The sequence below is a fragment of the Rissa tridactyla genome, chromosome 7 (assembly GCF_028500815.1).
Source record: "Rissa tridactyla isolate bRisTri1 chromosome 7, bRisTri1.patW.cur.20221130, whole genome shotgun sequence".
Lineage (NCBI taxonomy): Eukaryota > Metazoa > Chordata > Aves > Charadriiformes > Laridae > Rissa > Rissa tridactyla.
Genome location: NC_071472.1, coordinates 32843371 through 32870412, shown reverse-complemented (window position 1 = coordinate 32870412; position 27042 = coordinate 32843371). Strand labels below are relative to the sequence as shown.

The window sequence follows — 27042 nt, the reverse complement described above, 5'->3', positions numbered from 1 at the left end:
CAGCAGCTTTTTTGATTACCTTCAAAGACCAGGTAGCCATAATCAGCTGCAGGGCATGCACTCACTTCCAGGAATATCAATGGTAAAATTCCCACTGATATCAGCAGACATGGATCTAAGCCGTAATTGCATTTTGGAAATCCACCGTCCAGGGCTGATGGTATCATAGGGCCCCTTCATTAATCTTAGCCAAGTATAGTAGTAATTTTTGTGGAAAGTGAACCATATTCTTATCTACAGGCATGCAAAGTGCTGCACTTGCACACGGCAGGTTCTGTTTCTCTGCTTTTGTGCCGACTCCACAAGTGACACTGGATGATCCCTGGACCTGTCCTTAACAATGTAGTTTCTGCTGTCTCTCAAGGCTGTTGTAGGCTTGTAAAGTGCCTTCAGAACTTTAGGCAGAAAGTTGTTGTAGGACTGTAATATGCTAACCAAGATTTACATTATTATTTATTTTCACATCTTTTTGCTGCACTGGAGGACTGTTTTACAGTGGGTAATCTTACTCTTACTGTCAATACTGGGAAAATTTACAAATGTGATAGTTTCAGGATTTTTTTAAAAAATGATGAGATCGTATGGTTTGGGCAGTCACTTCAGCAAAGGGGATGCTGACCTTGGGGAGAAACAATATTAGCATTACCTAGAATAAGCAATAAAGCAAAACTAGTGGACAAAGGAAAACAGCTAGTAAACTAATCATTTAATCTGATAAAAGTTTCTCAGACTTATAGACTGTATTCCACAAAAATGAAATTAAAAGATCAGCTAGAGAGATAGATACACACCTGTTCTTAGCATAAGTAATAACGTAGGCACAGATTTACCAATAGGGCTAATGGAACTGTAGCCACCCCCTGCCTTCCCTGCCCTGTGTGACACACTCTCCTCTATCATACGGTTTGGTTGCTCCCACACAGCTGTACAGCCACCGCTCTGTCTCCCTTCGTCTGCTGGGCCATGCTGTACTTGGTGAAACACTGGCACAGGTTGCCCAGAGGGGCAGTAGGTGCCTCATCCCTGGAAATGTCCCAGGTCAGGTTGGACAGGGCTCTGAGCAGCCTGACCTAGTTGAGGATGTCCCTGCTTATTGCAGGTGGGGTTGACTGGATGACCTTTAAAGGTCCCTTCCAACCCAAATGATTCTATGATACTTTCAAAAGAAGGTGCTGTCTGTTTAAATAAATGATAATGGGTTCAGAAACAAACTCTCTGTGAAATGCCATTAATACCTAAAAAAATGACATTACAAAGTATGAGCTGTGTAGGTGACTTGACAGGTCTGCTCTGGAAATTTGTGGCAAAAGAAGGCGAAGAAGCCAAACTCTCCACAGCTGTAATGGAGTCCGTGGCCTTAGGAGAGTTTACAGCTACCACTCACCCTGACTCTAGGCATAAGCTCTAGGCAAAACTCTATGATTGTTGTTATTTTACATTTAGATACTATCTTTCCTCTCTGCCATAAGTGCTGATCCCACCAGCCAATTAATCAATTGTTGGTTTTACATTGAGTCACCATGTAGGTAATAGAGTTTGCATATATTTAGTTTTAAATTGTAACGTCATATTATCCTGCATGTAAGTGGACTGTTGCTTTGTGGTTCATGGTTAATCTTTTCCTGTAAGAATGTAATTATTCACCCCTTCCTTCTATAAAATATGCAAGACAGACAGTAGTGAATATTTACTACTTTTTCATAAAGACTTTTGGACTTTGTAATACTGTCTTGCTGTAGAAATGGCAACTGTGTATATTCTGTACTTGAAAGCAAAATTGCAATGCTGGTGACTTTAACGCAAACTATATATGAACAGATTTTTTTCAGAGGAACTGCAATGCCCCTGCATAAACAAAATATAGCATGTCTTCAGAAACAGCCTGTTGACTCAATGTAATCCTTCTTTCTATGCCTCTATGAAAGGCTCCCTGATTTTGTGCTTAAAAACAAAGCCCTGGAAAACTCAAAAGTCTCTGCCCCTCTTTGTATAAATGTTGAGGGATTGGTTTAACTTTGATTTTCTGGCAGTTACCCCGTTTCCAGATCTTTTTCAACATTAGGCAGTTCAGTTAAATACGCTGATCAACTTAATTGTGCAAGCAGCATATTGGAAGTCCAGTTGAAGTTGGGAGTCTGAGATGTGTGTGTGTGTGTGTGTCTCACATGTGATGTATAGTGCTAATGCCCAAAGAATAATGAATTACAGAGAAATTTACCTTCCTGGCATTAATTATTGACTCTTGGTATTCGGCAGTGGAAATCCTGACCGCTCGGCAGAAGAAAGCTGAGGAGCTGAAGAGACTGACAGACCTAGCCAGTCAGATGGCTGAAGCACAACTGTCTGAACTCAGGGCTGAAATTAAGGTCAGGCATTCACTTCTGCTTGGGTATTTCAGCTGCTCACATAAATGCCAGGAAAAAGCTGTCACATTAACATGCCCAGGCTGTTCATTCCTGTTATGGGCCAAAGGGTAACTGGCTTTCCAAGGGGAAAGCATACCTTCTTGAGCATTGTAGCACCATACAATATAGCAGCATACAGATGCTATCAGAGAAGTGTAAGCTATCCCCTCATAAGTGAGCAGTGGGGACTTTTGCTGTTTGTGTATCATTTATCAGACTTGGTTAACAAGTAAACTTGATAGCTTCAGGTTTGGTGATCAAACGCGTATACTCTGCTTAAATGACCCACTTCCCACGTGTGGGAGTGATCCACCCATCTCTCGGCTGTGAGGCATGTAATTTGGTAAGGATGGGAAAATACTTGGTTCTGCTCAGAGATCCTGTCTACAGGGCAGGGTCAAGAGTTTGCTGAGCCTTAAAGTGAACTTATTGATTGGTTTCTGTACCATCCATATAATCATTTTCTCCGAATGCAAATCAATTAAGTTGTCTGGTTTTTTTGCAGCACTTTGTGAGTGAACGGAAATATGATGAAGAGCTGGGCAGGTCTGCCCGATTTTCCTGTGATACAGAACAGCTGAAGACCCAGATCCAGCTCTGTGGAGAAAGTAAGTGCTGGTGATTTCTCACACCAATGTTCTCAGAACACAGCGTTCCACATACTTGTCCAGGAAACGCCAGCAGAAATAACGTCATGTTGTACTGCCAGTGTGTGTGCAGCAAGCCCGACATGAGTGGTGTGTCTGGATGCAGCAGGCTTGCTGAACATGCACAAGTCAACTTTACAGTATGCAACACGTTAGACTGGCTGTACTTGTGCTGCACAGTCCATCTGCATGCGCACAGTGCCCACTTGGTCAGAGATTTCCAAGTATTACTCAGATCAGTTGGAGTTTTCCATCTAAACAGGATTTCCAAGTGGAAATAGAAGTCAGCTCTGGGGAACACTCAAATTCAGTAATTTATGAATAACTCAGAAATCAGAAGCTTCTCTGTGTGAGCCTAATGTTATGTTATGAGACCAATTCAAATCTCTCCTGCTAGGAAGTAACTCCCCAGCTTTGTAACAGTATTCACTGGGTTTTTCAGGAGCTAAAGGTAGTCCCAAATGTTCCCGTTTCCAAATCATCTACCCTTCTGCTTGGAAATTCAGGTTCAGTTTTCGCTCCAAGTATCATGTCCCTGTTGCAAAATACAAGATAGCCTATTTCTCATCTTTGTCGTGCCTTTTTTTCCCCCAGAAAAAAGTAAATGCTATAATGTTTTGCCCTAAATGTTACCCTGTCCCATGATACCCATCAGTACCATCAGTCAGGAGAAAAACTGTTAACACAATACTGAACTAGTGCATCTTGCCAGAAGGAAAACAATTTTGGGAAGAAAAATAATTAATGTTTTCAAAGAGTTACTAGAAATAGAAAAAAAGAAAAAATATCACACAATCTGCCAATAAGATCTTCTGACTGCTCTGCTAAAGAACTGACTCCTTTGAGGCGTAACCAGTTTAATTCATTAGACCATAAGAATTGCTTTTGCAGAACACTTTGAAGATCCATCTAACCTTGTATCCTGTCTCTCATTGAAGCCAACGCAGGATGTTTCAAAGGAAGGAATAAGCTTCCCAGTAATGCATCTAATTCTTCACAGTCACCTCATAGACCCTGTCTCATACCCTGAAGCTTAAGAGATTGAAAATTCTGTAAAGATTTTCCTGACTAACATAACCACAGCTGCTATTGATACAACCATAGACTATTTTTTTAAACTCATTGGACTACTTTCCTAAATAACTTCCAGCTGCAGTTAATTCTGCAAGTTAATTATTTATACCTCATTTCAGTAAAGCATTACTTAAGCATAGTTTGATGCTGTTGAAATCAGGTCAGTGAAGTCAAAAGAACAGCTATTATCAGGGAAGCAGCGCCATCTTACAAAAGACTGATAGCGCACTGGCTGTCTGAAGAACTTAGCTCTAATCTGCCCTCAGTGACCTTAGATGAGCAACTCATGCTGTTGGCAGCTCTTTGATAAGAGCTCTTCAGTGCAAAAGATGTTTCTGTTCGGAGCATCTCACAATGAGGCCCATACCCTGCTGGGAGTTGCAAGTACCCCTCAAACAGAGATTATACCAGGCCTATAGCTAAGAACAGCCACTGTTGAGGGCTTCAGCAAAAGCAATAACCAAAACCACAGAGCTCATGCAAAGGAACGCGTGTTCTAGCATGAGAAGAGGACAGGCAGCATACACTCATGATGGAAGGACAGGAAGAAACAAAAATTATTGGACTGACATATATCCAGAACGCCTGATGGTGGGTTGTACCCCTTCCTTGTACATTTTTTTTGTTAAAAATACATTTTTATGACATGCACTTGGATTTTTATATGGGCTTCCATGTACAGCAGTCTGTTTTAGACAAGAGAACGCGGCAGAATTCGGTGACAGCCAGCCTCACTGCACAGAAAATTCCGTTCACTGTGCGTATCATTGCATTGTTTTTCTGAAGAGGACACCTAGTGGGAGAAATAGCTGATGGTAGCATAAGTGAAAAGAGCCTCAGAAAACCTAACAGATGATGCTCAGTTGCTAAAATTATTCTGCATCTTCTTTCTCTGTACTGTAAGTGGACAAATAAAAGTACCTCTTAAATAAAACAACAGGCGTCTCACTGAAGTGAGCATCTGGTTGGTCATCTGTACCAGAAGGAAACAAGAAAATTCTATAATCAGAAAAATCAGAACAGCGAATTAAGATCAAGAAGTTTACTTCAATAGTCTCAGAGTCCTCTTGGAGACTGCTTAGGGGCCATTGCGCAGAAACAGGAAGCTTGAAGAGCTTGCGGAAATGCAGAGAGGTAGGAATCAAGGATTTGTTTGGTGCACTTCACATCCACACATGGAAGTGGTTAAGAAATCAGGCATTCTCAAAATACTAAGAGGCAGGGAGCAGGAATATACTAAGATGAGCAATAGTGCTTCCTGATAGTGCCAACTGCCCTGATCTATATTCGGTTCCAGTTTTTATAGATATACATGGTACAGAAGAACCTTTGTTAACCATCTCCTTAGAGAGGAATGAGCAACAGGCACTAGACTCTTATTTTCTTTCTGATTAAAAAATATTTAGACATACTAAGGAAGCTTTCATGAGTACTACCTGTGTTGTAGATAGTACGTATATAGACAGCATGAAGCCTCTTCAGCCTTCCATGATCAAAGAATAATTTGGAATCAAATATCGTCTGTGGTGTCTGCAGGCACAACTTCCTTTGACCTCAAGCAGTTGAGAGAGTTACTGGCATAACCCTCCCTTCCTTCTGGTGTTTCTTCCTTTGTTGCCTGAAGACTCCCATTAGGAGCATTACCGGTAGGACAGCAGTACGCGGGGCAGTCCTGACAACACATGTGTTCAGCTCAACTGGTTTAAAGTTCTTAAGCAAACCAATAGGTGCCAGGAATTTTGAAAAGTTTTCTTGGATGACCAAAGCCTAGTCTTCTGCCGGGCTCCTTCCAGTTTTAGCACAGCTCCACCACAGTGGCTCTTTTGTCTCCAGAACTGCTTCATGATGAGGCAGTTTCACAGAAGTAAAACACTATGGCCTAATTCTGACCCTAGTTATCTAGCTTATTTCATTATCTAAAATAAAGCTAGAACGATGCTACCAAATTAACTGTAAGCAGGGTAAGAATACAGCCTTATGTTTAGATGTTGATCTTTTAACTGATAACACAGAATACTTTTTTATAGTTTCTCACCCAAAGAACAACTATTCCTCAAGAACACCATGTAGTTCAGTGCTGTCTTCAATGACCTCGCATGCAACAACTGGCAAGCAAAATACGCACACCCGAAAGTCCTCTAGTAATGCCAAGAACTCTGATAACAAAACAGCCAGCACTAAAGCACAAGGTCATCTTTCTTCCAATCCAACAGAATCTTCTTCCCAAGGAATCCCAACAAATAAGCAGGTAAGAAACCAGTTATGAACTAAACTAAATTATTTCAAAAACTTCAGAAAAATATGCAGCACTGAAAGTCGTTAATGCAAAATCAAATACTGGCTTGTAGTCCAGACATTTAATTAATAATTTTGAAAATATAGAAGTATATATTTTCCAGCTTCACTTTCAAGGCAGTGTGAACATGCAAGGTGGAAATACCAGAAATGCCATACCAGCAAAGACCGCTGCCTGATGTTCAGAAGTGACTAGTGGCAGTTGATAGACTGAAAAAGAAAAACCCTTCATGATAGCTAAGTGCCCTACGTGCTATGACAGAGAAACATTTTTTTTCCTGATCCTTGACAAATGATCAGTTGATGTGCTGTTGAAGCATGATAATTAGATAGACTTTGAAAGTGGAATCCTGACAGGTTTAAAAGTATATTTCAGAAGCTGTATAATACACCTTATAGTATTGTGCTATATTGCTAGCTATTTCATTGTAAGAGCACCTTACAGTGTCCTTGTGCTCATGTGCTTAGGTAAAGCTGCCACTAAAGCTGGTCTGAATTTTGTCCGAGTAAGAATTTTAGGCTCAAGTAGGTGGCTGAAGGGAGAGGTAGGAGCATTCCATGCTGCCAGTGCCTGTATGGAATCAGCTGCCCTGGCAGTCATGCAAATAGAGCAATTCAGCCACTTCCCACTAAGGATCAAAGCTTTCTCTGAGCAAGATACCACAATGGACATCTCTCACACCATGTGGATTCTTAACTTGACTTTAATTTACATGTGAATTTATGTTCTTCCTGCAGTCTTACTGCAGTATTTACACAATACTTTACTAAGAAAGGTATGTTTGTGATTTTGGAAAAAAACAGTGAGTATCAAGTTCTTCAGTGCTTCTTAACTGCTGCTGTTGAGCTGCCTAGTATTTCACCCCCTTTTCTGTAGTCTCTTGAATCATGGCAGATTTTAATTTGGCATCAGTGGTAAACCTGCCATCTATATTTCCAGGCTACTCAGATGTAGTGTGTTACTCATGGCTCAGTTTTTAAGTGTTATAAATATGTATATATAACTATATATATAATATATAAATATATATATATAAAAAAATATATGTAACAATCAAAACTGCAGAGTGTTTTCCTTCTTCTAGTTACACTGAAAATTTTATTCTGCATTTTTGTTAATTCTGATTGCTGTATTTCTCATCCTGTTGGAAGGATTCAGATAACCTAACAGTTATCCAATTTCTTTCTGGGTAGAACGGGCCTTCTAGCCAGAGGCGAAGATTCAACCCACAGCACCAAAACATCCGGCTCAATGGATCTCTTAAGTCACAAGGTGCCAGTAATGAGGCAGATCAAAATAATATAAAGAGTGGCTCCAGGTCTGAACACAGAAGACAGCAGCATAACAGCTTCAGATCTAAAAATAAAGGAGCTATGAAAAACCAAGAGCAGTCCACAGCTACAAGGACCACAGAGAATCCGACACATTCAGAAAAGACCCGACGAAAGCATCACACACCAGACACCGCAGATCACAGGCCTTTCCAAGGCAGCGTCGGCAGGGTGTCGCAATGCAATTTATGTCCCGCGAGGATGGAGGTCTCTGCTGACACCACTGTTCTTTCAGTGCCAGCTGTGACTTTAGTGGCTTAAAATGTCACAGCGACAGCAGGCAGAGAAATTTTAATCTCTTCATTTTAGTTTCTTGCTTGAGATGCTTGTTGGTGAAGAAAATAAGTCAGAACATAGTCATTTTAAATCTGTTGCTGCTTAAAACTTGTTGGTATCTTTATTACTAACTAATTATCAAAATTAATTCATACTTTCAAGGCTTTGCCCAATATGTTCACGGTTATTTTGTCATGACAATACAGAATCTTACCAAAGCGGCTTTTACTTCTTAGAAAAACGAAATCTAGATTGGAAAAATAAATCTATAATTAAATTCATAATAGCAAAAACCTGTTGTAGATGTGTGGCTATACCAGTCAACATATTGTTTTTTAGAGCAGCCTGTGTTAGAAGGATCCCAGGAAGTCTGTATGCTGTGATCTGCAATGAAATCAGATAATCTTGTAGAATTTTAAGCAAATCTCTATACACGTCTTTCTGTGCGTGTATACATGTACATGCATGCACACTGTATACGCAGAGAGTATTGTTATATACAAGAACATTTGAAAAAGCAGTACATTCGATTTTAGCTTATTATTGCATAATCTGAGATCTTTAAATTCAAGTATAAATTGTATTAAATGTATTACATATTGGTATTTTTCATTGACAAACTATTTTTATGAGGCTGAGGAAAAATGCTCATTTCTTAAGTTCTGAATGTATATAGTCATGGCACAGCCCTGTTCTCCATCCTTATCAGCCACTTTTCTATGACTAGTTGGATTTATTTTTTTGCATATGAAAAGTTGCAGGTGTTCTAGACTTGAATCCAAATTATTTTTCTATATTTTTGCTGTAGGAACCATCTGTCCATAACAAGAGCTATGACTAATAAATTTGTTACCGCAACACACAGCAGAATGTGGAGGTACATATTTGAGCAGATACTACATCCTTCTGAATTTTCTATTAAAATAAAAATCTTACTTAGTCTTAATGTTATGATTCTGTATTTCAGAAAACCTGTTTCTTCAAAAATATTAAAATCTTCTTTCTAAAATATTCTGGTGTTTGCTGCTTTGCAGTGCCTAACCTTTGTGATCTTATTCAAATTGTATTTGCTTAATTCAACAGGTATCAGTGGGAGGCTTTCAGCTGAGTTTGGATTGGAGCAGGCTTTTGGCTTTAGCTAGATTCTAATGCCACAATTGCACAGAAGAGAACCTTCCCAGGAGAGCCGCCTCCATCTTGGACATATTTTAATATAAATTATTATTTAACATAGGAAGGTGTCAGAATCCAGACCTGGCAGCAAGTGAACTACTGGTCTAAGTGTCAGAACCAGAAAGGTGGAAAAGGTCAGTAAGACTGACCTCCCGCTGAGGTCAGTAAGAGCAGGACACTTGAGTATCTTTAAAAGTTTATTGTTAGGGTATTGTTTGCTATTGCTTTTTACCAGTTTCCTCTGCCTAATTTTTCTTAGCTGACTGCACACTTTCTTAGTAGGGACTGGTTTACTTTTCCTCTATGGCCCTTGAAAAATAATCTCAAAGTGTACAGCGAAGTGCATTCCTTATGGGTGATTTTGATTATTTTTATTTCTCTTGTTATCTGTATACAGTTTTTTATCCATGAATATTGGTAAAATCGGATTCTAAAAGGCAAATAACTCATCTTCATCTGGAAGAGTGGTGAAAGAAAAATAAACATAGGTAAACACGCATAGGTAAACACTGGCTTTCTTAGCATCGCAAGCACTGCTCCTATCCTAGTTAATTACCTATCACACTTTTAAGCTGAATGTGTTAAGTAAATGGAACTGAAATATCAGAATCTGTGTTTGCACCGCAATCGGGCAGCTTTTCAAACTTGTATCTGCTGCCTTACAGTTTGACCTGTAATCTCACTGTGAGACATGTAATTATAATTTCCATGCAGATATTACACAGGAATCTTACTATATTGTCCTTACATAATTCGTGAAATTTATTTATGTCTCTTCTTGTAACACCTCCTAAAAAAAAAAAAAAAAACAAACCAAAACTAAAATCTAACTGACCTGTAATGACTTTTACTCCTTTTAGCTTCTCCACTTGATAGGATTATTGAAAGTTATTTTATTTCATAAGTCAGCTTCTCACAAGCAGGCTTCTGCAGATAAATAAAATCTGTAATGTAAGTCACAACTCCGCACAACAGGACCGCCTTGCACTCTTCAGTACAGCTAACCTTTGATGTGCTGGAGGCTCAGTATGTGACAGACCCAGGACTAGCAGGTGAGAGACAGCATTTCTCTTCAGACTGTGATGCAAACACATTGTCTTTGAGAGATGCAAGCATGGATTTGGTTGGGCTGGAGAGCTGGTTGCTTCTGGGAAAGCTGCAGTCTTGGCACACCAAGCGTGGTTTAGTATTGCAGTACACATTTTGTAGCTGTGTCACAATGGTATCTCTTCATCTTTCATTGCTTGTGTCTCTGTGCTGGGAATTATGTCTGCCACTTTCTTGGAGTGTTTTACTGTTCACAAGAATTGTAAGTAATTGAATGCTCTTGGGCCCATCTTCAACAGAACTCTTTTTATCTTGCAAGCACAGAGCTAGCTACACATGATACTCCTTTTAATGTAAAGGATTTGTACGTGGGGCGGTGAGGGAAGTAAGGGCAGGACAAGGCTTGACTTTCAGGCCAGCCATCCTTTTTTTTTAAAAAGCACCCTCAATTTGCAAAGCAAATACAGCTGTTTGGCATCACTCAAACACAAACATGGAATTCCCACTGCACTTTGTACTGTCTTTCAAAAGTGGAAACACACCTTAAAGGCAATATTTTAAAGCAGGTTGGGTCTGTTTATCTTCTGTGTAAGATTAAACTAAAAGTAAGGTCGGAACTCAGCAAAATAAAGGACAAATTTGCAGTTGGAAAACCAAAAAGAGAAGGCAGCTTAACACAGCCAAGCTAATTGGAAAACTTACATTATTTAGGTATATTTGGAAAAAAATGTTTAAAAAAACCTCACTTAATGTGTTTGAAAATGTCACCCTGAAACTAATAATTCTCGAAGGGAAACCTTGATCTTGTAGCTCTTTCCTGCACCCTGTTGTTGAAGGGTAACACCTGGTCTGAGCTTGTGTGAATGGCAGTTCTTACTGTGAGCCTGTTTACCCACGAGGTGACTGGGCTGCACCAGGGTTTTATAAATGAGCTACATCCTTCATATACTTGTGACTGCAGCAGAGGTACCATGGGATCCAGAGGTCTCGAGTTCCAGTACCACTGCCAATTACCCATGTGAGGATGTAATAGAAATTTGCCAGAAATTGGAGACAATACACCTATTTTATTACGGCAAACTACTAAAACAAACTGTACTAAAATGTTCATGTATGTGATATCAGAAACTTGAATGAGCGAAAAGATACCTGTATAGGAAAGGGGCAGCTTTGAAAAGGGACAAGTCCTTGATGCAAACTGGGCACACTACACAGCGAATTGCATCACCCTATGAATTTGCAAAGTAATTTTCAGCCAAGACTGATCAATTCCAGTATAAGCAGACAGATTTTTTTTTTTTTGGCAAGAAGAAAATTCTGTAAGAAGAGATACCGAAAAAGCTCAGAAAGCAGCAAACATCTGTAATATCAGCATTACCTGTTTCTACTGCTTAATGGTTTTTATTAAAAACTGTTGCCCAAAATTAATCTAGGTTTTTGTGGGGCTTTATTACTACAGAGTATTTACAGAGTTTTACCTCTAACCATGCTTTGTAACTGCAGCTAAGGGACAGACAGCTTCACTCCCAAGTTTTTGATGGCACAACTGGCCTCCTGGTTTTATCAGGGGAGAATTTGTCCTTCATGAATTGGGAAGAACTAGGAAGATGAGATCTGCTTACTCCTGGGTAATGTTAGTATTTCTTTTTAGCCATAGTAAGATTTGAACTACATAATGTTTATTACCGAAGCAATTTAATGTAAGCTGGTTTAAAAGAGTACTTTTCTGCTCTGGAAGAGCTGGTAGGGAAATAAGTGGAACCGTTTGAAAGAAAAAAAGATGTAGCTTTAGTATTTCCATGGCTGTTCAGCTACAAACAAGGCTGATGAAAACTCTCCCTAAGGATCAGTGGTAACATGTGCCTATCACATGAAATAACATCTGCTTGCTTACGTCGAGTACAAATGAGTTCTCCATACTCTGAAGCAGAGAGAATTACATCTGTTTGAATCACATCTTGGTGATAATAGGCCCTCTGCATCACAAGCCCATGTGTAGTCACAGAGGAGTATTTTTCTAGAAATTTAACTTGGAATTCTATTTTTCTTGTCTCTTTAACCCATATGATGCCATATCATTGGTGGTTTGGAAAGACGGTAGTGTGAAAGTGAGAACTAAACAACTGGAAAACGGACAGCATTTGTGAGAAAAAAATTTATGCATCAAACTACACTGGTGATACATCTGTCAGCCTGCTGACTGCACCTATTAGATACTAGTAATCATTAGATTACTAAATTGGAGTAACTTTCTGAATGTGGTCTTTCCTGAACATGATCTCTTCTATGATGTATGATAATTTTTCAAAGATTCAAAGTAAACCATTGTTACAACACTTGGCAATGCGTCTAATCCCACCTATAAAACTGTAGCTCACCCTCAGTGGTTCCCCAGTCAAACTATCTGGTATGTACGTATGGTGTATCACAGCTTATCGGTGCAAATGCAGTACAAGCTGGTACTTTGTTTGTTAAGTCAGAGAAGTGAAATGTTAAGAAAACTGCAGAGACTTTAAAGAAAGTTGGGAAGATAGAGTTTTGAGGAAATTTCAACCTGCAGGAAACTCAAGACTTGCAGAATTTCTGCTCCTGGTTCCAGGCCTCAAAAACCAGTGTCTATTAACAAGGTTGAGGGATGACTTGTCCTTGCACTGGCAAGTTCCATTTGTTTTCAGCTACTGGCCTCACAGAGAGGCCAATTTTTACTTGGAAGTAAAATTTTATTTTACTTCCACATTTTAAAAGGCGCTGGGTAGATAAACAAGTAGAAGATAAGTATTAAAAACTGCTTTTCAGTCAGATTATTATGGAAGATAAATTTCACAGACTTAGTATCAATGATGAATTGCATGTCCAAAGAACAGGAGATTACATTAGGTTAGTATCCTCCTATAATTTTTGCCTGGTCCTTTCTTCAGTGAAACTTTTTATTGTTGGGATAGGAGGAGCCTTGGGATTGTTGCTCTTTAGGTTTATTTTTTAAGAAAAACCACTAGTTTAAAGATGCTAAAAGTAAGCTGGTCTTCAATATACATACCAATAGCAGAAAATTACAGTACTGTACATATTTACAGTGACTACTGTTCATGGCAAAGTGTCTCCTTAAAAATATGTTAGTACATGAAAAATTGGGGTCTTCACTTGTGCAAATGTTTCAAGTCCTTGCGGTTAGGAGAAAAGCATGAAAATGTGATTGCCTCTAAATGATCTAGAAAATAAAACATTTAAAGAACCCTTCTGTAATTCTAATAGTCTCAGGAATTTTAAGAACATTGCATTTTGGCAATGTGATAGGATTTCTCAGCATTTAGGGACAGCTATGTTTACTGTGCTGGAAAAGCAAGAGCAGTATCAAAACAAAAACCCCAGCACCCAACTGTAAGCATGCAAAGGCACAAAACAAAGCCAGGCTTCATTCACTGATTTAAACAACTAAAAGGCCTTTTTAAAATCAGTGAGCCAAATTTGGCTTTCCTCTGCTGATAGAAACATACAGCAGCTCTTCACTTCAGTATCACTACTCAAAATTACCCTGGTACAAGAAGGTCTCCTCTGTCCTGCTCTGGGGGAAGAAGGGGTTATTTTGTCGATCTTCAAATCAGGGCACCTCTGTTAACACTGTTTTGCTGCACGGAAGTTGACGTTGTCCCCTCCTCATTTGAAAGAACCTGCAGAAGGACACGAGAAGGGCAGCTGTAACCCAGAGCTGTGAGGTTCCCTGCAGCTGCAGGAAACGCCCCACAGTGCTGCGATACAGAATGGCAAGGCTGCCCCATCTGCCCGCAGCAGTCTCCCAACGGCAGATCACGCCACGTTAGGAAAATAGTACACCTGTGTCTTAGGTCTATGGAAAAACTTGCCTTGTTAATCCCTAGGCACACTCTTCCTTTCCTTTAGTGCTGAGTTTTCTCACTGTCTACAACCAAAGGTGGTTCCTTTAATTGCTATTAATAACAAAAGGGTGACTTATCCTCACCATAATTACCAGGAAGTGCATTCAACTTCCTGAATCTTCACAGTACTCAGTATATTGCACACTTGTGGCAAGCTTGTATCTAATAAAAGATACTTATTGTTACCTATTTTCCCTCACTTTAAATATGCAGATAAAGGAACCTCTAGTAAATGTTAACTGTAGTTAAAATTGATAAAGAGGTCTTCTTTTATGCTGTGCACATAATCCCTTTAATGAGGTCAGTTCTACTAGCACAGCCTAACAGAAACACAAGCGTGAGATACTGTAACATTAGACTGCACATGAGTTTGAGGGTTTCTTTAATTAATTTTTCTTCTTCTTTTCCCAACATCTAAAATATACTTAGAAATAAAGCAGAAAACACACTTCAGTGCTCACTTAAAACAATTTCTCCCTATGCTTTTCATGAACTTTTTCATCATGATTTTCTACCTAATCTTTGAATAAATGACCACATGAGATGATGATCTCTTCTTTGACCAGAAGATGGAAAGCTATCCAGCCTATCAGGCTGAGTCAAACATTATCCATCCATTTTATCATTCTTAAGCTCAATACTCTCCGTTAATACAGCTGGTTCTTTCTTGTTTGGTACCGTAGAAGTAGTAGGAATTTCAAGAGCAGTGCTGTCCTGTTGGCTTGTTTTACTGGACACAGCAGAAGATGGCTGAGCTGGTGTCATGAGTGGAGTTCGCTTCAGCTTTACTACACGGTTGCTTATGGGCTTCCTAGACACTGCGCTCTTGAAAGTCAGTTGACTTGTCCCATTGCCAGCGCCCTGCCTTCCACAGGGCACCTGGGAATTACTGGGCACTGATGTGCATGTTGTGGATACAGTTTCAGAATTTTCTTTGTGCAGCGTCACACTTTCACTGTGGGGTCGTTTAAGAGTCACTGCAGAACATGAAGCATTGCAAGCAGCTACCTTTAATGCAGCTGAATTTTTAACTTTGATATGGGTACTTGTCGAGGGACCTGAGAATCTAATTGGCTTGGGAACCGCTTTACATGGTAAATAGTCTTCCTCTTCAGTAAAGTCGATTAATCGTCTGTAAAACAAAGAACTTTAATTAAAGAAAAAAAAACTATGTACATAAATTATTCTTTTTATAACATTATTACAAAACAGACAATCTGTGACAGCCATCCACAAATCTGAAGTTCTTTTAGGTTTTGCATGTTACGATATCATTTATGGTTCTTAACTGTTCATCACTGTAATCAGGCTTGCTTTTATATGAATAGTACCAGCACACTCTTACACCTGTGTAAGTATTATTACACATTAAAAACGGTAAAAAGGATATGGTGCACAAACTAGGTGAAAATCAACGAGAAAGAAGGTAGGTGGAGTTGTAAAAAGAAAATACTAAAATGCTACAGATTAGATACAAAATCCACTAAATACTAGTTTTTAGTATTTAGTAGTACTAGCATTTAGTAGTACTAGTAAAACACTAGATGTGTTTTAAGTTATCTACAAAAATTCAAGACTTAACTACACAGGAATACAAAACTTAATAGTTCCGCACTATGTAATTTGATAAAAGAAGGAAGATATTGCTTCTTTCTCTCTCCCCCATTTCTTTTTAATATAAGTGATTATGGATAATCATTCATTCAAGATAAAATGTTAAAAAAAAAAAAAAAGGAGCTATGCAAGAAAGCCCATGGAGTCTCATGGCAACTATAGTTGGTGCAAGTAAATAGCATTTTTAAAGTATTACACAAATGCTCTTTCTCAGTGTCAGCAAAGAAAAATGGACAGATGCCTAGAAGATCTTAATTCCTCAAGGAAATAATAAATGATGCCATAGAAATCCAGGACCCAGATTTAGAAAATCTGAAACCTAACAAAACAAAAGCTAGGCCTCACCAGACCAGAGGGATGATCAGTAAATATAAATCAAAATCATTTTTAGAGAGATGAAGAAGCGGGAGGAAAAGAACACTAAGACCAAATTAAACTCAAATATTAACAATGCATTTAAAAATGTATCAAAACAAAAGCTGTCAAACTGTGGCTCTATTGCTGGCTCCTACATGGGCTAAAGGTACTAAAACGTGGTAGTAGAAGAACGAACATGAAGGAATCGGATTATATCTAGATTTTGAGCTGACAAAGAAAAGCTGTAGCTTTAACTAACCTGATTGTCGGGAATGAAGAAACATTTACCTGGCGTGTCAGTACTGTAAACAGTCTACAAACTGTGAGAGCCACTAAAGAACAGCTTAAAAGATAAACTACAAAAGTGTTGATATTCTTCAGGGTACTTGCACTTTGGATTTTAAATGATCTGTGAAAGGTCACAGGGATTCACGCCAGAAGAACAAGCAGTATCTGAGAGTAATAGTCCTTACTATTGCTCTTATAAAACTGGTATATGGTGACACTGTTCAAACAGAAAGCCTGCAAATAACCTAGTACTTAATAATGAGTCCAGGGAGGTTTTCCTCAGAGCCATAAGGTGAGAAAGTATTCTCAAATTCTGCACATCCTAGATCAAAAGAACCACCAAAACAAAAAAGGAAAGTTTAAACATTCAAAGGTTTGGTGCTTTAACAGTAGCAATGAAGTACAGGTAAAATATCGTGAGTAACTAGGTTCTTTTACAATGTTTCAAGACAGTATATGGTCTCACCAGGATTACTATGGTACATCAGGAGTTTAAGGTGAAATCCAAACATAGTTTTTTGAGGGTGCAGAAGAACAGAGAAGACAAATCAAAGCAGAGAGATGGGAGATAAAACAGGCAATGGTAGCAGAGGAGCAGTCAGGAATATATGTAGGCTGTTTGGCAATCCAGGGATCAAATAATCACAGTCCTTCCTATTGGAGCTATGAAAAGCAAAGAATGTGGTATCCAAAAGAAATGGGGAGGCTGGTGAGATAGGACTTTTCAGTTGGATGATTGTGCTGATGTGACTCTACGGCTGCTACTGAAATGACAGTGTGGCCCGGGACAAGGAAGGTCAGCAGGATCCTCTTCTGCCTAGTAGCAATAGAGGCTGTAGGGTGCCCCAGATCAACTGCATAGCTGCACCTGCAATGGCTGCTTTTAGGTAATGTGTTGTAGTCAGAGGTATCACTGTAAAACTGCAAAGAAGAAATTCTAGAAATTCCTTCTAAAAAAGGAAAGCATCTCATGTGAAAATCAGTTAACCTTTTAGTTTTCAGTTAAATTTCTTTTTAGCAGTCCATTTAGCAGTCCATTTAACTAATACTGCTCTCTACTTTTTGAAATTACGCCTTCCCACTCTAAAGTGATGTTTTAAAGGCCAAAGAAGTAGAATAGAAGAGTTTCAGCAATCTAAAAAAGATAATTTTTCTAGCAAGTTCATTTCTGCAAGTAAGTTCTCTGATTATATGACACTTTTAAAAAATGCAAGTAGAAAAAACAGCAAAAACTCAACATTCATAGCTATTCAAAGAACCTGAAATTATAAAATTGTGCTATATTTCTGCTTTATTTTAAGCCACCCATGCATGTCAGCATACCTTTTATGAACTGGAGGCATATGATGCAAACTGCCTTTCAAAGGGCGTTCTTCAAGAGTCCAACATTCAATCAGCTCCTGAGGCACTCTCCAGTAGCTGACACCTGTATGCCAAAGGGACATTGTATTGATGAGCTGAGAGAACATAGTATTATGTGTGTATACACCTGACTAAGTGGATGCATGTATTATGTAGAATTTCAGTTTTGAAACTACGCTGACATGAACACTGCTTACAGCCAACGTGCTTCTAGGGCTCCCACCAGAGTGGGCAATGCTAGCAGGCCATCACCCCTTGCACGTGGTGGCTCTCACTACATCTGTTCATTCATGTCAACTCATGTCATCTTCTTGGAACATCCCTTAAGACTCTATTTATTTTTTTTTCCAAATAGCCACCTCTATGGGATATTTTACAATATGTTACTTACCTAATGAGTGAAAATGTATGCAGAGTTTTTATTATAGTTAATTGGCAAGTATTTTTCTTATTTTTCTGTAAAGAAGTAGTACTACTGAAATAAAAGAAAAAAAATTAATACTCTACCTCTCCCTTCCCAGGCATCGAAAGCATCCATCATCTTTTTCAACTCAGCTACTGAGTAATAGCTCCAGATGTATTGGACGTTATTTCCCGCTTCTCTAGAAATATTGTTTTAAAGGTAACAGTTATGTGGTAAATCTAGCTAAGTCTTTAAAAATGTAACACTGATGAAATGTATCATTCCATTTACCAAATTCTAACTATAAGGACTTAATAGTAAATATTTTGTAAAGTAGAAAGGAAAACATTACTTAAATTTCATTTTCATTTGTATAAGAGGTTCTAAATAGCCATCCTTCTATGATCTGCATGCCTGTGGACCCCTATTGCTAAAAATGGGTATTCATGAAAGATTAGATGTTCATAAAAGAATAATTACACAATTAATGGTGTAAAATGTATTCTTCTAAATCTCAATTATTTATTCAAAGGAAGAACACAGTAGGATGACAGATGCCTGATACTATGTGTCCAAATACTCTCAGAATAAATATTAATGTAAACTTAGAAAAATAAGCATGCTAATTATGAAGACAATCAAAAACATAATTTTGAAACATCAAAAGCTCTATCTTAACTATGTTTCAAAAGGTACACAGTGAAGTACACTTCCAACACTGTACTGTGGGACCAAGAGAAAGATAAACTGCTTACAGACACTCAGAAGTACAGGTCTACCAATAATTTACAATTACTGTCATAAAAATACATTAATAGTGTAGTAGAGATGTACGTGTCCTTTAAAGAATTAAAACCATTTCCTTTCATCTTTGGTTCTTTGCAGCGTTAAGTATTTCTTTCAGCTGTCTTAGAAGGCTGCAAAATACAATTGCATGAATCACAGCCATCTCTGTGAATATTTATGGAACTTCTGTATGGGGATTCATTCACTGTATTTAGTGTAAATATCTTCCTAAATCAGAAAATAATTTTAAATGGTTGAAACATTTTAAAAATAGCAAGTAAAACATAATGAGAACTTACAGCAACTGCATGCCAGCCACCTTTTATGGAGTCTCTCAATTTCTTGTACTCCTTGCTTAGTTTTTATCTTTTTTGTTTGTCTGTTTAATGTGACCATTGTAATAGCCAGCTGTTTTCGAAGCCGGAAAGAATCTGATTCCTTCCACAGATTTATAGTACAATAATACTACATTATGCTACATATAATAATATTTAGGTATTATTGTAATATGTGAGTGTTCATTCTCACTTCATAGTGCTTGCACGTGTTTGACAGTCATCTTACCTTTTGTAAATGCTTTTACTATGAATTTTCGTTCCTAGCTCCTTATTAATTGCATCAGTCCCATCAGCTCTAGTGGCATACACACCAATAATTTTACTTTCACAGCTTGCTCCAGAAGTATTGAGATAGTGCAGGACCCAAACTGTAGGCTTGGTACAAACTAAATCATAAGAATCGCAGAAATCTAACAAAGCCTAGAAAAAAACATAAACCACAAAATACTAATATATTAATGAGAATACAGTATTTTTAGTTGAATAAGCTTTCATATTTAAGTTTTCTTAACTGTACTGATGAGCTCTTTTAAGTAAATCAAGGATGTAGTTTATCTAGAATAATGTGTGCAGTATCTAATGTTAACAGAGAATGCTGTAAACTAGGAGAAATTCACAGAAAGGCAACAGAAATACTTAAAGGTACGGCAAATCCCTAATATTAAGAGAAACTGAAAGGCCTGGAAATGTTTTATGCTTTTCAAAAGGAAATTAATAAGGGAGAATGTGAAATATATGGAACAATAGCTTACTAAGAGAACACAGATGACTGTCAGGACTAATACAGCCATACTTGGTAACATGAGTTAATTTCCAAACAGTTAATTAGAATTAGCTTTTAAGTAACGATACTCTAAAATAGACAAACCTTAGGATTTAAAGTAATATATTAATTTTATTTTCTCCTTTCATTTCCTAAAAAAATGGCAAAGTACATTTTATCTTTCAAGTTTTAGGATGACTTTTTAAAACTGAAAAAAAAACCAAACCAACCCAAACATCTTGAAGGGATCGAATTGAATATCAAATAAAATATATAGCCAAATAGGGAACTAAACAATGTCATTCCTACTATGCAAGTTTTACAGCAGACTTGCATGTAAAACAGAGTCAAATTTAAACTGTTGCTGTATTGCAATGATGGGAAAAGCTGATGAACTTAATTACTATGTCTGCATTATCAGCTCTAGGATTTCTCTAATCTAAAACTCTGAATTTACTGATGATTCAACGTGGTGATTAAAAAGTGCTAACTTGCATATGCTGTAGTTTTAGTATCTGATGCTAACGAATGGTGTGGATTCCAGACTACATCTTTAAAAATTTAAGAAATGTCAAGACCTTTTTAAGCTCTATATTTGACCTTAAAGAATACGTCTCCATTTCATTGGCCAAATGGTCAGACAGACTGTATGGATACGGGATGCCAAAATAATCTGCTTCCTCCTGCAATGCAATTCGAATTTGTTCATCTTCAGGAATCCGAACTTCTCCATGAAGATAATCCAAAAGATATCCAAACAAGTTTCCATCTCGATCAATTAGACATGCTCCTGAAAACAAAAATAAAATTATTTAAAATACTGCTTCCAGCAAGCAAAGACAGACTCGTCACTTTATACCAAATCAAGTAAAGCCTTTATATAAAACTTCTGTACTAGTTTTACTTACCTAGGAGGAGTAGGTATACTTTTATTCTTTTAAAGCTACTATTCTGTTTCCCTGGAATATTAGCTATTTGAAGATAAAATTCTTAGTGCAGTAAGCATTTCTTTGGGATTTCAGTGAAATCACTAATCTGCATAGGACCACACCAACTGTACTGCACTCCACTTAAAATGCTAAAATCTAATTCTAGATGCATTTCTAATTCTCACTGCAGACACATCTTTTCTCACTACTGCAGAGATTTTTTCAATTTTGGATCTAAGCAATTAAAGAGAGTTAAAAGTAGCATCAGCTCCAGTACACATCTAGTCTAACCTTCCCTGAATATTGCTCAAGTTTTACAGTATTTTTTTGTTTCTTTTTTTTTCCCCTTGCCTGCGGGGCTCAAGGACCAGTACAGAAACAGACTAAACTATACACAGCTCTATACAATAGGCTCTTCACTGCAACTGAAAGATGCTAGCAAAACCCTGCCTGTAAAAATGTTAAATATTTCAGATATTTTAAACAGTCAAAAGTGTACAAGGAATTACTATTCTCCATCCATCATATCTTTAAACTGGACATACTTTGGCAGGATTTCCAAGTCACAAACAAGTGTGAAATTTGATCCATGAATAGTTTTATTCAAGCTTTCATACCAGGCCATGGTGGTGAAAAATGCAATCTTTACTGGGTAATGAAGTATTCTGAAACAAAGGTTAGACCCAGATCTCCTTATGTAATGAACAGAGAGAGTAAGATGCCTCTGGAGAATACAGAGGGTCATAGTTAAATGCCAAATACTCTGCCAACTTCAATTTTATCTATTTTCATATCCATACTGAAGAAATACATTCCAAAGCCATAGTTTGGACTGGGACAAGGCAGGGGTAAGCACTGTACAAACATGTATGTTTGCAAACATGAGTAGTCTTATGGAATTCTGATTAATTACTCCCAAGTATAAAGTCATGCATACACAATTGTTTTACGTCCTGGAATTAAAGAAGCCAACTGATGCTCAGCAGATTGGGAAAAGAGGTACACTATAAAATGCAAAAATATATATATAAAAGCATGTTTTTGCAATAGAACTCCCTGATCAGAATGTCATATTTACAGCTTGAATATATTTACCTGATTCATCAACTTTCAGAGGAAAGCGTCCACTAAACATAGAAGCTAGCATTGAATCCTTAAAGCGGCATAAAGACTCGCGCCTGGCTGTGTATAAACATCCTCGCACATTAAGTCGTAGAATACCCTGGTCGCCTTCAGTCTTGCCCTCTTCCATTGCATTTGCAAATGATGGTGTTGATTACGAGCTATTCAAACCTGTAACACATACATACAAACAAAAGTAAATCTAATGCCAGTTAAGACTGAACATATTATATACAAGACCTGTGCATTAGCTCAGCTCTTTCATGTTTGTTACACTATACTGTAAAGGGGCTTTTAAAACAGGTCTAGAGACATATTAGTGCAAGTAGGCAAATAGTTTACACCTTTACTACAAAAAACTACGGCATTTTACTTTGCTAGGAAACACAGAGGTTACTTCTTTGAGACAAATGCGTAAGCAGAATTATGTGGTCAGTATGTGTAAGCATAGCACTGGAAGGATATTCTGGGAAAATTTGCTTTGGGTATAGTTCAACACACTAAAAGTGCAGTAATTTTGTATTAAAACCAACTTGGCTTCTTTAAAATGTGATCTTTAATTAGGGCTGCTTTAACTAGTTCTTGAAGTTGTCACGTCATTAATGCCGCATTCCCAATAAATACTTTTACTTGTACCTGCCTTGAGCTCCCTGCAGGAGCCGGGCCCTGTCTGGGCAGAAAAAAATTGGTACAAGAAAATCTTCAAAACGTTTGGGTTTTGCTTGGTTTTGGTTTGTTTGGGTTTTTCTGGGTTTTTTTGAAAGCACGCCCTTTGAGGGGTACTAACTCCCACTACGAGCCTTTTGCCCGGGCATCTGCTATTGTTTCAGCAAAATTAACTGATGAACTCGGGGCCCGCGGGGGAGGCGGCCGGCAGCCGCCCGCGCAGCGGGCCGGGGCGCTCCCTCCCTCCCGTGGGGCGCCGCTGCGCCAAAAGAGGGGAAGCCCCCCACCGGCCCCTCCGGGGGCAGTCGCCGTCCCGCGTTACCTGCGCCGCCGCGTCCCGCGGCGCTCGCCGGGCCTGGAGCAGGCTGCGCCGCCTGAGCTCCGCAAAATGGCGGACGGGTGGCAGGAAGGGCCGGGCCCGAGCCGAGCGGGGCGAGGAGAGGGGCAGCCCGTGCGGTGCGGGGTGCTCGCGGCGCCATCTCCACCCCGGGGGCACGGCCGAGCGTCCCTACCCGCGGGTATGGAGGGTCAACCGGGTGTAGGGACCCCCATAGCTCAGCTGCCTCCCCCGCTTTGACCGGAGGGGGTCCCTCAGGCACGGCTCTGCTGTCCGCGTTCTCACGAGTGAGGCTGACCCGTGTAAACTCGGCTACTCTGTAAGACAGAAACCTTCCCTGATTATTTTTTTTTTAATTACAAGTAAGTGTTTACTCAAAGTGGGTTTGATTAAATTTCTTTTTCTGTAGGCTCAAGAATATTGCAGCTTGAACTATTCTTCTAATATTGCAATGCTCGCATTTTATTTCACGGTGGTCTCGGAGCCGTTCTGGTCAGCCCAGGCCGGGCCCCGGCTTCGGCCCAAGGTGGGAGCCCCAGCGACGGGCGCTGGTTTCTCTTGTGTCTGTGTGTCCGAGTTGCAGTGCTGAGTCAGGCGAGTTCACGAGGGTGGTGTGATGCTGGTACGTGCTCTGAGTCTGAGGGCAGACAGGTCTGCTTTGGTTAAAATAGGGGGCAGAGGCATTAAAAGTTAGCCTCAGGTCAGCCAGTGTGTTCTGGCCTCCTTCAAGATGACTGCTTGTCCCTTTGAGCAGGCCAGCTCATTAGCTTGTGTGCTTGCTGTACTCTGGTCTGTTACTACAATTTGATTTTGAGAAAACCTAAATATTTATAGGCTACAGTATTTTCAGTTACTATTTAGGACCACAGACATGTAATTCAGACTTCCCTTCAGCAAAGTGAAGGACGCTAAAGGAAAGAGCTATCTAAATCATGTTGCATCTGGTCCTAGTAGGGAGATAAATTCTCTTTGGAATTTTGTAACTCTGAGTGACCACTTACTACTTCGAACTCGCTTCTTTTTATCTTAATGCAGGTTTGCATTAGAATGGCAGTTAAAGCTACAGTAAATACTTCACGTTTCATTTTCCTTAGCAATTAAGCATGCTACAGTTGCAGCAGAGAGGAAATGGCATGCCGAGCTCCGGGGCGCTCACGTGCTCTCTCAACGGTCCTTGGCTAAGAATGTACCCAGGAGCCAGGTCTTTGGTGCTTAATATGTAATTAATTAAATAAGCCCACAAGTTACAACTTGCCACTGAATGCAATATAGACTGATAATTCATGGATGTTGGACTTACTATAAAATCAGTGAAAATAAGTATAATAGATTATTTTTGTGGAATAATGGTATCTGGCTTAACTATATCTTTAGTAAGGATATAACATGTGTTGTACTTTACTCACTGGGAATAGTTCGTAGATAGCAATTGCAACTTAAATGGGGCCACTGGTGTCAAATGTTACAATATACTTTAAGTTATAACTTCCAGTCTTTCTCAGACTAAAACATTCACTTAATGAAGCTGCAGCTTTCCGTGCTTGTTTCCTCCTTTAAGCTTGCTTGGTTTTGCCTCAAAAGTCTGAACAATGTTCCTTCATGCATTTCTGTGTTGGGAGACCAGAACAATATACATGGTTTCAGTCAGTATATGTATACACACACAAACAATTCAATAAGTTTTTCACCTCAGATTTAACCACGTGAAATGTCGTTACTATTCAAGATAGTACAGAGTATGTACTTGGTATAGAATCACGTGGCATAACCAGCCTGCATGAGCAAACTGCCTTTTGAGCTGCGTGTTCCGGGCAAATGAACACAGGGACTTTTATGTTTTGTTTTTCACAAGTTTCCAAAGGAAGCCAGGCTTACACACTCATCCTCTATATATTTGTGTTTCAGTTTACTAGTTTCGCTCAAATTTGACAGAGGGGAACAGGCATTAAGAAATGAATTTTCTTGTGCTTGAAGAAGCTTGTGCAAGAAAGGGTGTGATTAGAGGAAAATATGTTCTTAATACTATAATTTCAGGTAAAATGATAGCGTGAGTTCAAGTCTTATTTGGACATCAGAGAATCCACAGAGGGAGAAGCTGTTCTACATCACCTACCCACCAGAAGTGCTTTAGTCGTAGCTCGTGCTTTACTAGACCAGACAGGATTAATTCCTCAACCAAGATTTTTCTCGGAGATGGATTTGCAGGTAGCTAGTAAGACACAAATTCAATACAACACTTCCCAAATGTTCCCACCTATTACAACAGGTCTGTCTCTGTCTGTCTTTCCCTCACTCCCTCTCACTTCTATTCAGTTTAAAGACCAGTCATAGGATCCCAAATGACTGAAAACCAGAATTCTACTCTTGATATATATTTAAAATATACAGGCTGTGAAACTTGGCAGTGCTTTTAAGTTTTTCCCCACTTTGAGCAGCTGGCAATTAACTGGAGATTTTTACATGTGAAATGTTACAGTGTGGGAGTTCCTCAGTGGAGTGTAAAGGAAAGTATGACCACAGGTGGAAACGCAGAACTTCACATTTTGCTTTGAATTTATTGCCCGCAGTAGTGACATAAACATTAAAAGGAAGCAAATTGGTGATTGCCCCTCCAGGACTTGGGACTCTTGTAAAACTGGAGAAAATGAAAACTCACGATTGGATCTGGAGGAAAACGCTGCCTTTGGAAAGGAGAAGGAGGTACGTTTTATTTGATTGGTTTTCTATTTTTAAGGTTACATAAGGTTATTTGCTCTTTTATTTGGCCAGGGTTTTAGACTGGCTATAGTCACTTCCAAGTTGCCTTGTAAGGGGAAATGTACCAAAGGTGTATAAGGTGTGCTGGATCAAATCTCTCTTTTAAGGGGATTGCACGGAAGCAAAGGGTTTTGCACCTTCAGGGCCACACTGAGAAATTGTGCCATATATCATACACAAATTAAGAAAAGGCAGAGACACTCTACATGCTGTTTGCAGCAGCTTATGAAAGTAGTAAGTTCATAAAGATACATTGTTGAATAATGCCACTGATACTTTGATTTTACTTTATAGCATATTTGATTCCTTTTCTTTACTTCATAGCAAATTGTAATGTTAGCTCATGGAAAGGTAAGATTTTTATGACAATTACTGTGTTAATGAACCTAATGCTGTTTTTTTTATTTGAACCTTACACATCTCTGTAAATCTTCAAATAAATTAAAACATTAACTCTATTAAGATTTTTACAAAACTGTTTACTATAAATTTACTGATTCCTCCATCAAATTTAGGAACTAACGTCTGCCTGAACTAATGGTAGAATGGGGCATACATAGGCAGTGAAAGAGAATGTATGCGAAGCGACTGTTAAAGAGCAAGGGATTTTGTGCTCAGAACAGATTTCGGGGAAAAGCATTTTATTAGACTAAAATACTTCCTTGCAATTCCCAGTCCTAATATTACCTAAACCAAACTAAAAGTGGGCTTGCTCAAATTCTGACATCGCAGACTCCTACCCTTACAAGCCAGTAAGTATGCAGGCAACTTTAATCTATTGTTTTTTTAAATTTATCGGTTTTTGTTTCCTTGACTGTCTTGATGGCTTTCTATTAATTGTTGATTGTTTCATCTATTACTAGTAGCTAAAGATCAGCCAAAAAGAAATTTAGCTTTCCACTGAGAAGGAATTACATGGATTTCTCCTTTTAACCCAACGGAACTCTTTGAACAGAAAGCCAGATACCTCAAACTCTTCCTAAAAATCTCTTGCAGCTAGGTGGAATATCTGCAGTTCCCTAATCCCTTCCTCACAGTGTATGAGGATTGATGCTAAGTCTTTATACAACTACTATTTTTTTTTTTTTTTTTAATTTTAGCATTCTTAATGGTTGGTATTTAAAACGGTTTTGCAAAGACATGTAGTTGAAAAGTTAGAGGAATCCCACTCCTCCTTA

General features: G+C 38.7%; 3 protein-coding genes across 16 annotated transcripts in view; 2 read left to right on the top strand and 1 right to left on the bottom strand.

The window, feature by feature from the left end:
- SPATS2L (spermatogenesis associated serine rich 2 like) overlaps nt 1-9038 on the top strand; it is a 133566-nt gene extending 124528 nt beyond the window's left edge. For all 9 annotated transcript variants that reach the window (XM_054209861.1, XM_054209857.1, XM_054209863.1 and 6 more), the window contains 4 exons: nt 2257-2366; nt 2911-3013; nt 6154-6374; nt 7616-9038. In XM_054209861.1, the coding sequence (XP_054065836.1) occupies nt 2257-2366; nt 2911-3013; nt 6154-6374; nt 7616-8014 (833 nt within the window). In that variant the 3' untranslated portion in view covers nt 8015-9038. The remainder of the gene's footprint in view (nt 1-2256; nt 2367-2910; nt 3014-6153; nt 6375-7615) is intronic.
- Nucleotides 9039-11544: 2506 nt separating this feature from the next.
- On the bottom strand, nt 11545-23400 carry KCTD18 (potassium channel tetramerization domain containing 18). Of its 3 annotated transcripts, XR_008467811.1 has the most exons (9): nt 23093-23287; nt 22078-22275; nt 20632-20843; nt 19517-19710; nt 18271-18365; nt 17725-17827; nt 14821-15274; nt 13781-13917; nt 11545-13457 (listed from the first exon to the last, which is right to left on the bottom strand). XR_008467811.1 is itself a non-coding variant. In XM_054209866.1 (8 exons), the coding sequence occupies exons 2-8, from the start codon at nt 22232-22234 to the stop codon at nt 13843-13845; spliced, it is 1290 nt and encodes a 429-aa protein (XP_054065841.1). In that variant the 5' UTR covers nt 22235-22275; nt 23283-23400; the 3' UTR covers nt 11545-13842. The 3 variants fall into 3 exon arrangements, 2 of the variants coding, with proteins under 2 accessions (XP_054065841.1, XP_054065840.1); XM_054209866.1 differs by having other exon boundaries at nt 11545-13917; nt 23283-23400; XM_054209865.1 differs by having other exon boundaries at nt 11545-13917.
- SGO2 (shugoshin 2) overlaps nt 23308-27042 on the top strand; it is a 16939-nt gene continuing 13204 nt past the window's right edge. The window contains exons 1-3 of one of the 4 annotated variants that reach the window (XM_054209851.1): nt 23308-23469; nt 25142-25312; nt 25584-25807. The gene's annotated coding sequence lies outside the window, so the exon portion shown is untranslated. Of the gene's footprint in view, nt 23634-24987; nt 25313-25583; nt 25808-27042 lie in introns of those variants that run through there. The other 3 variants (XM_054209852.1, XM_054209854.1, XM_054209853.1) reach the window with 3 other exon arrangements.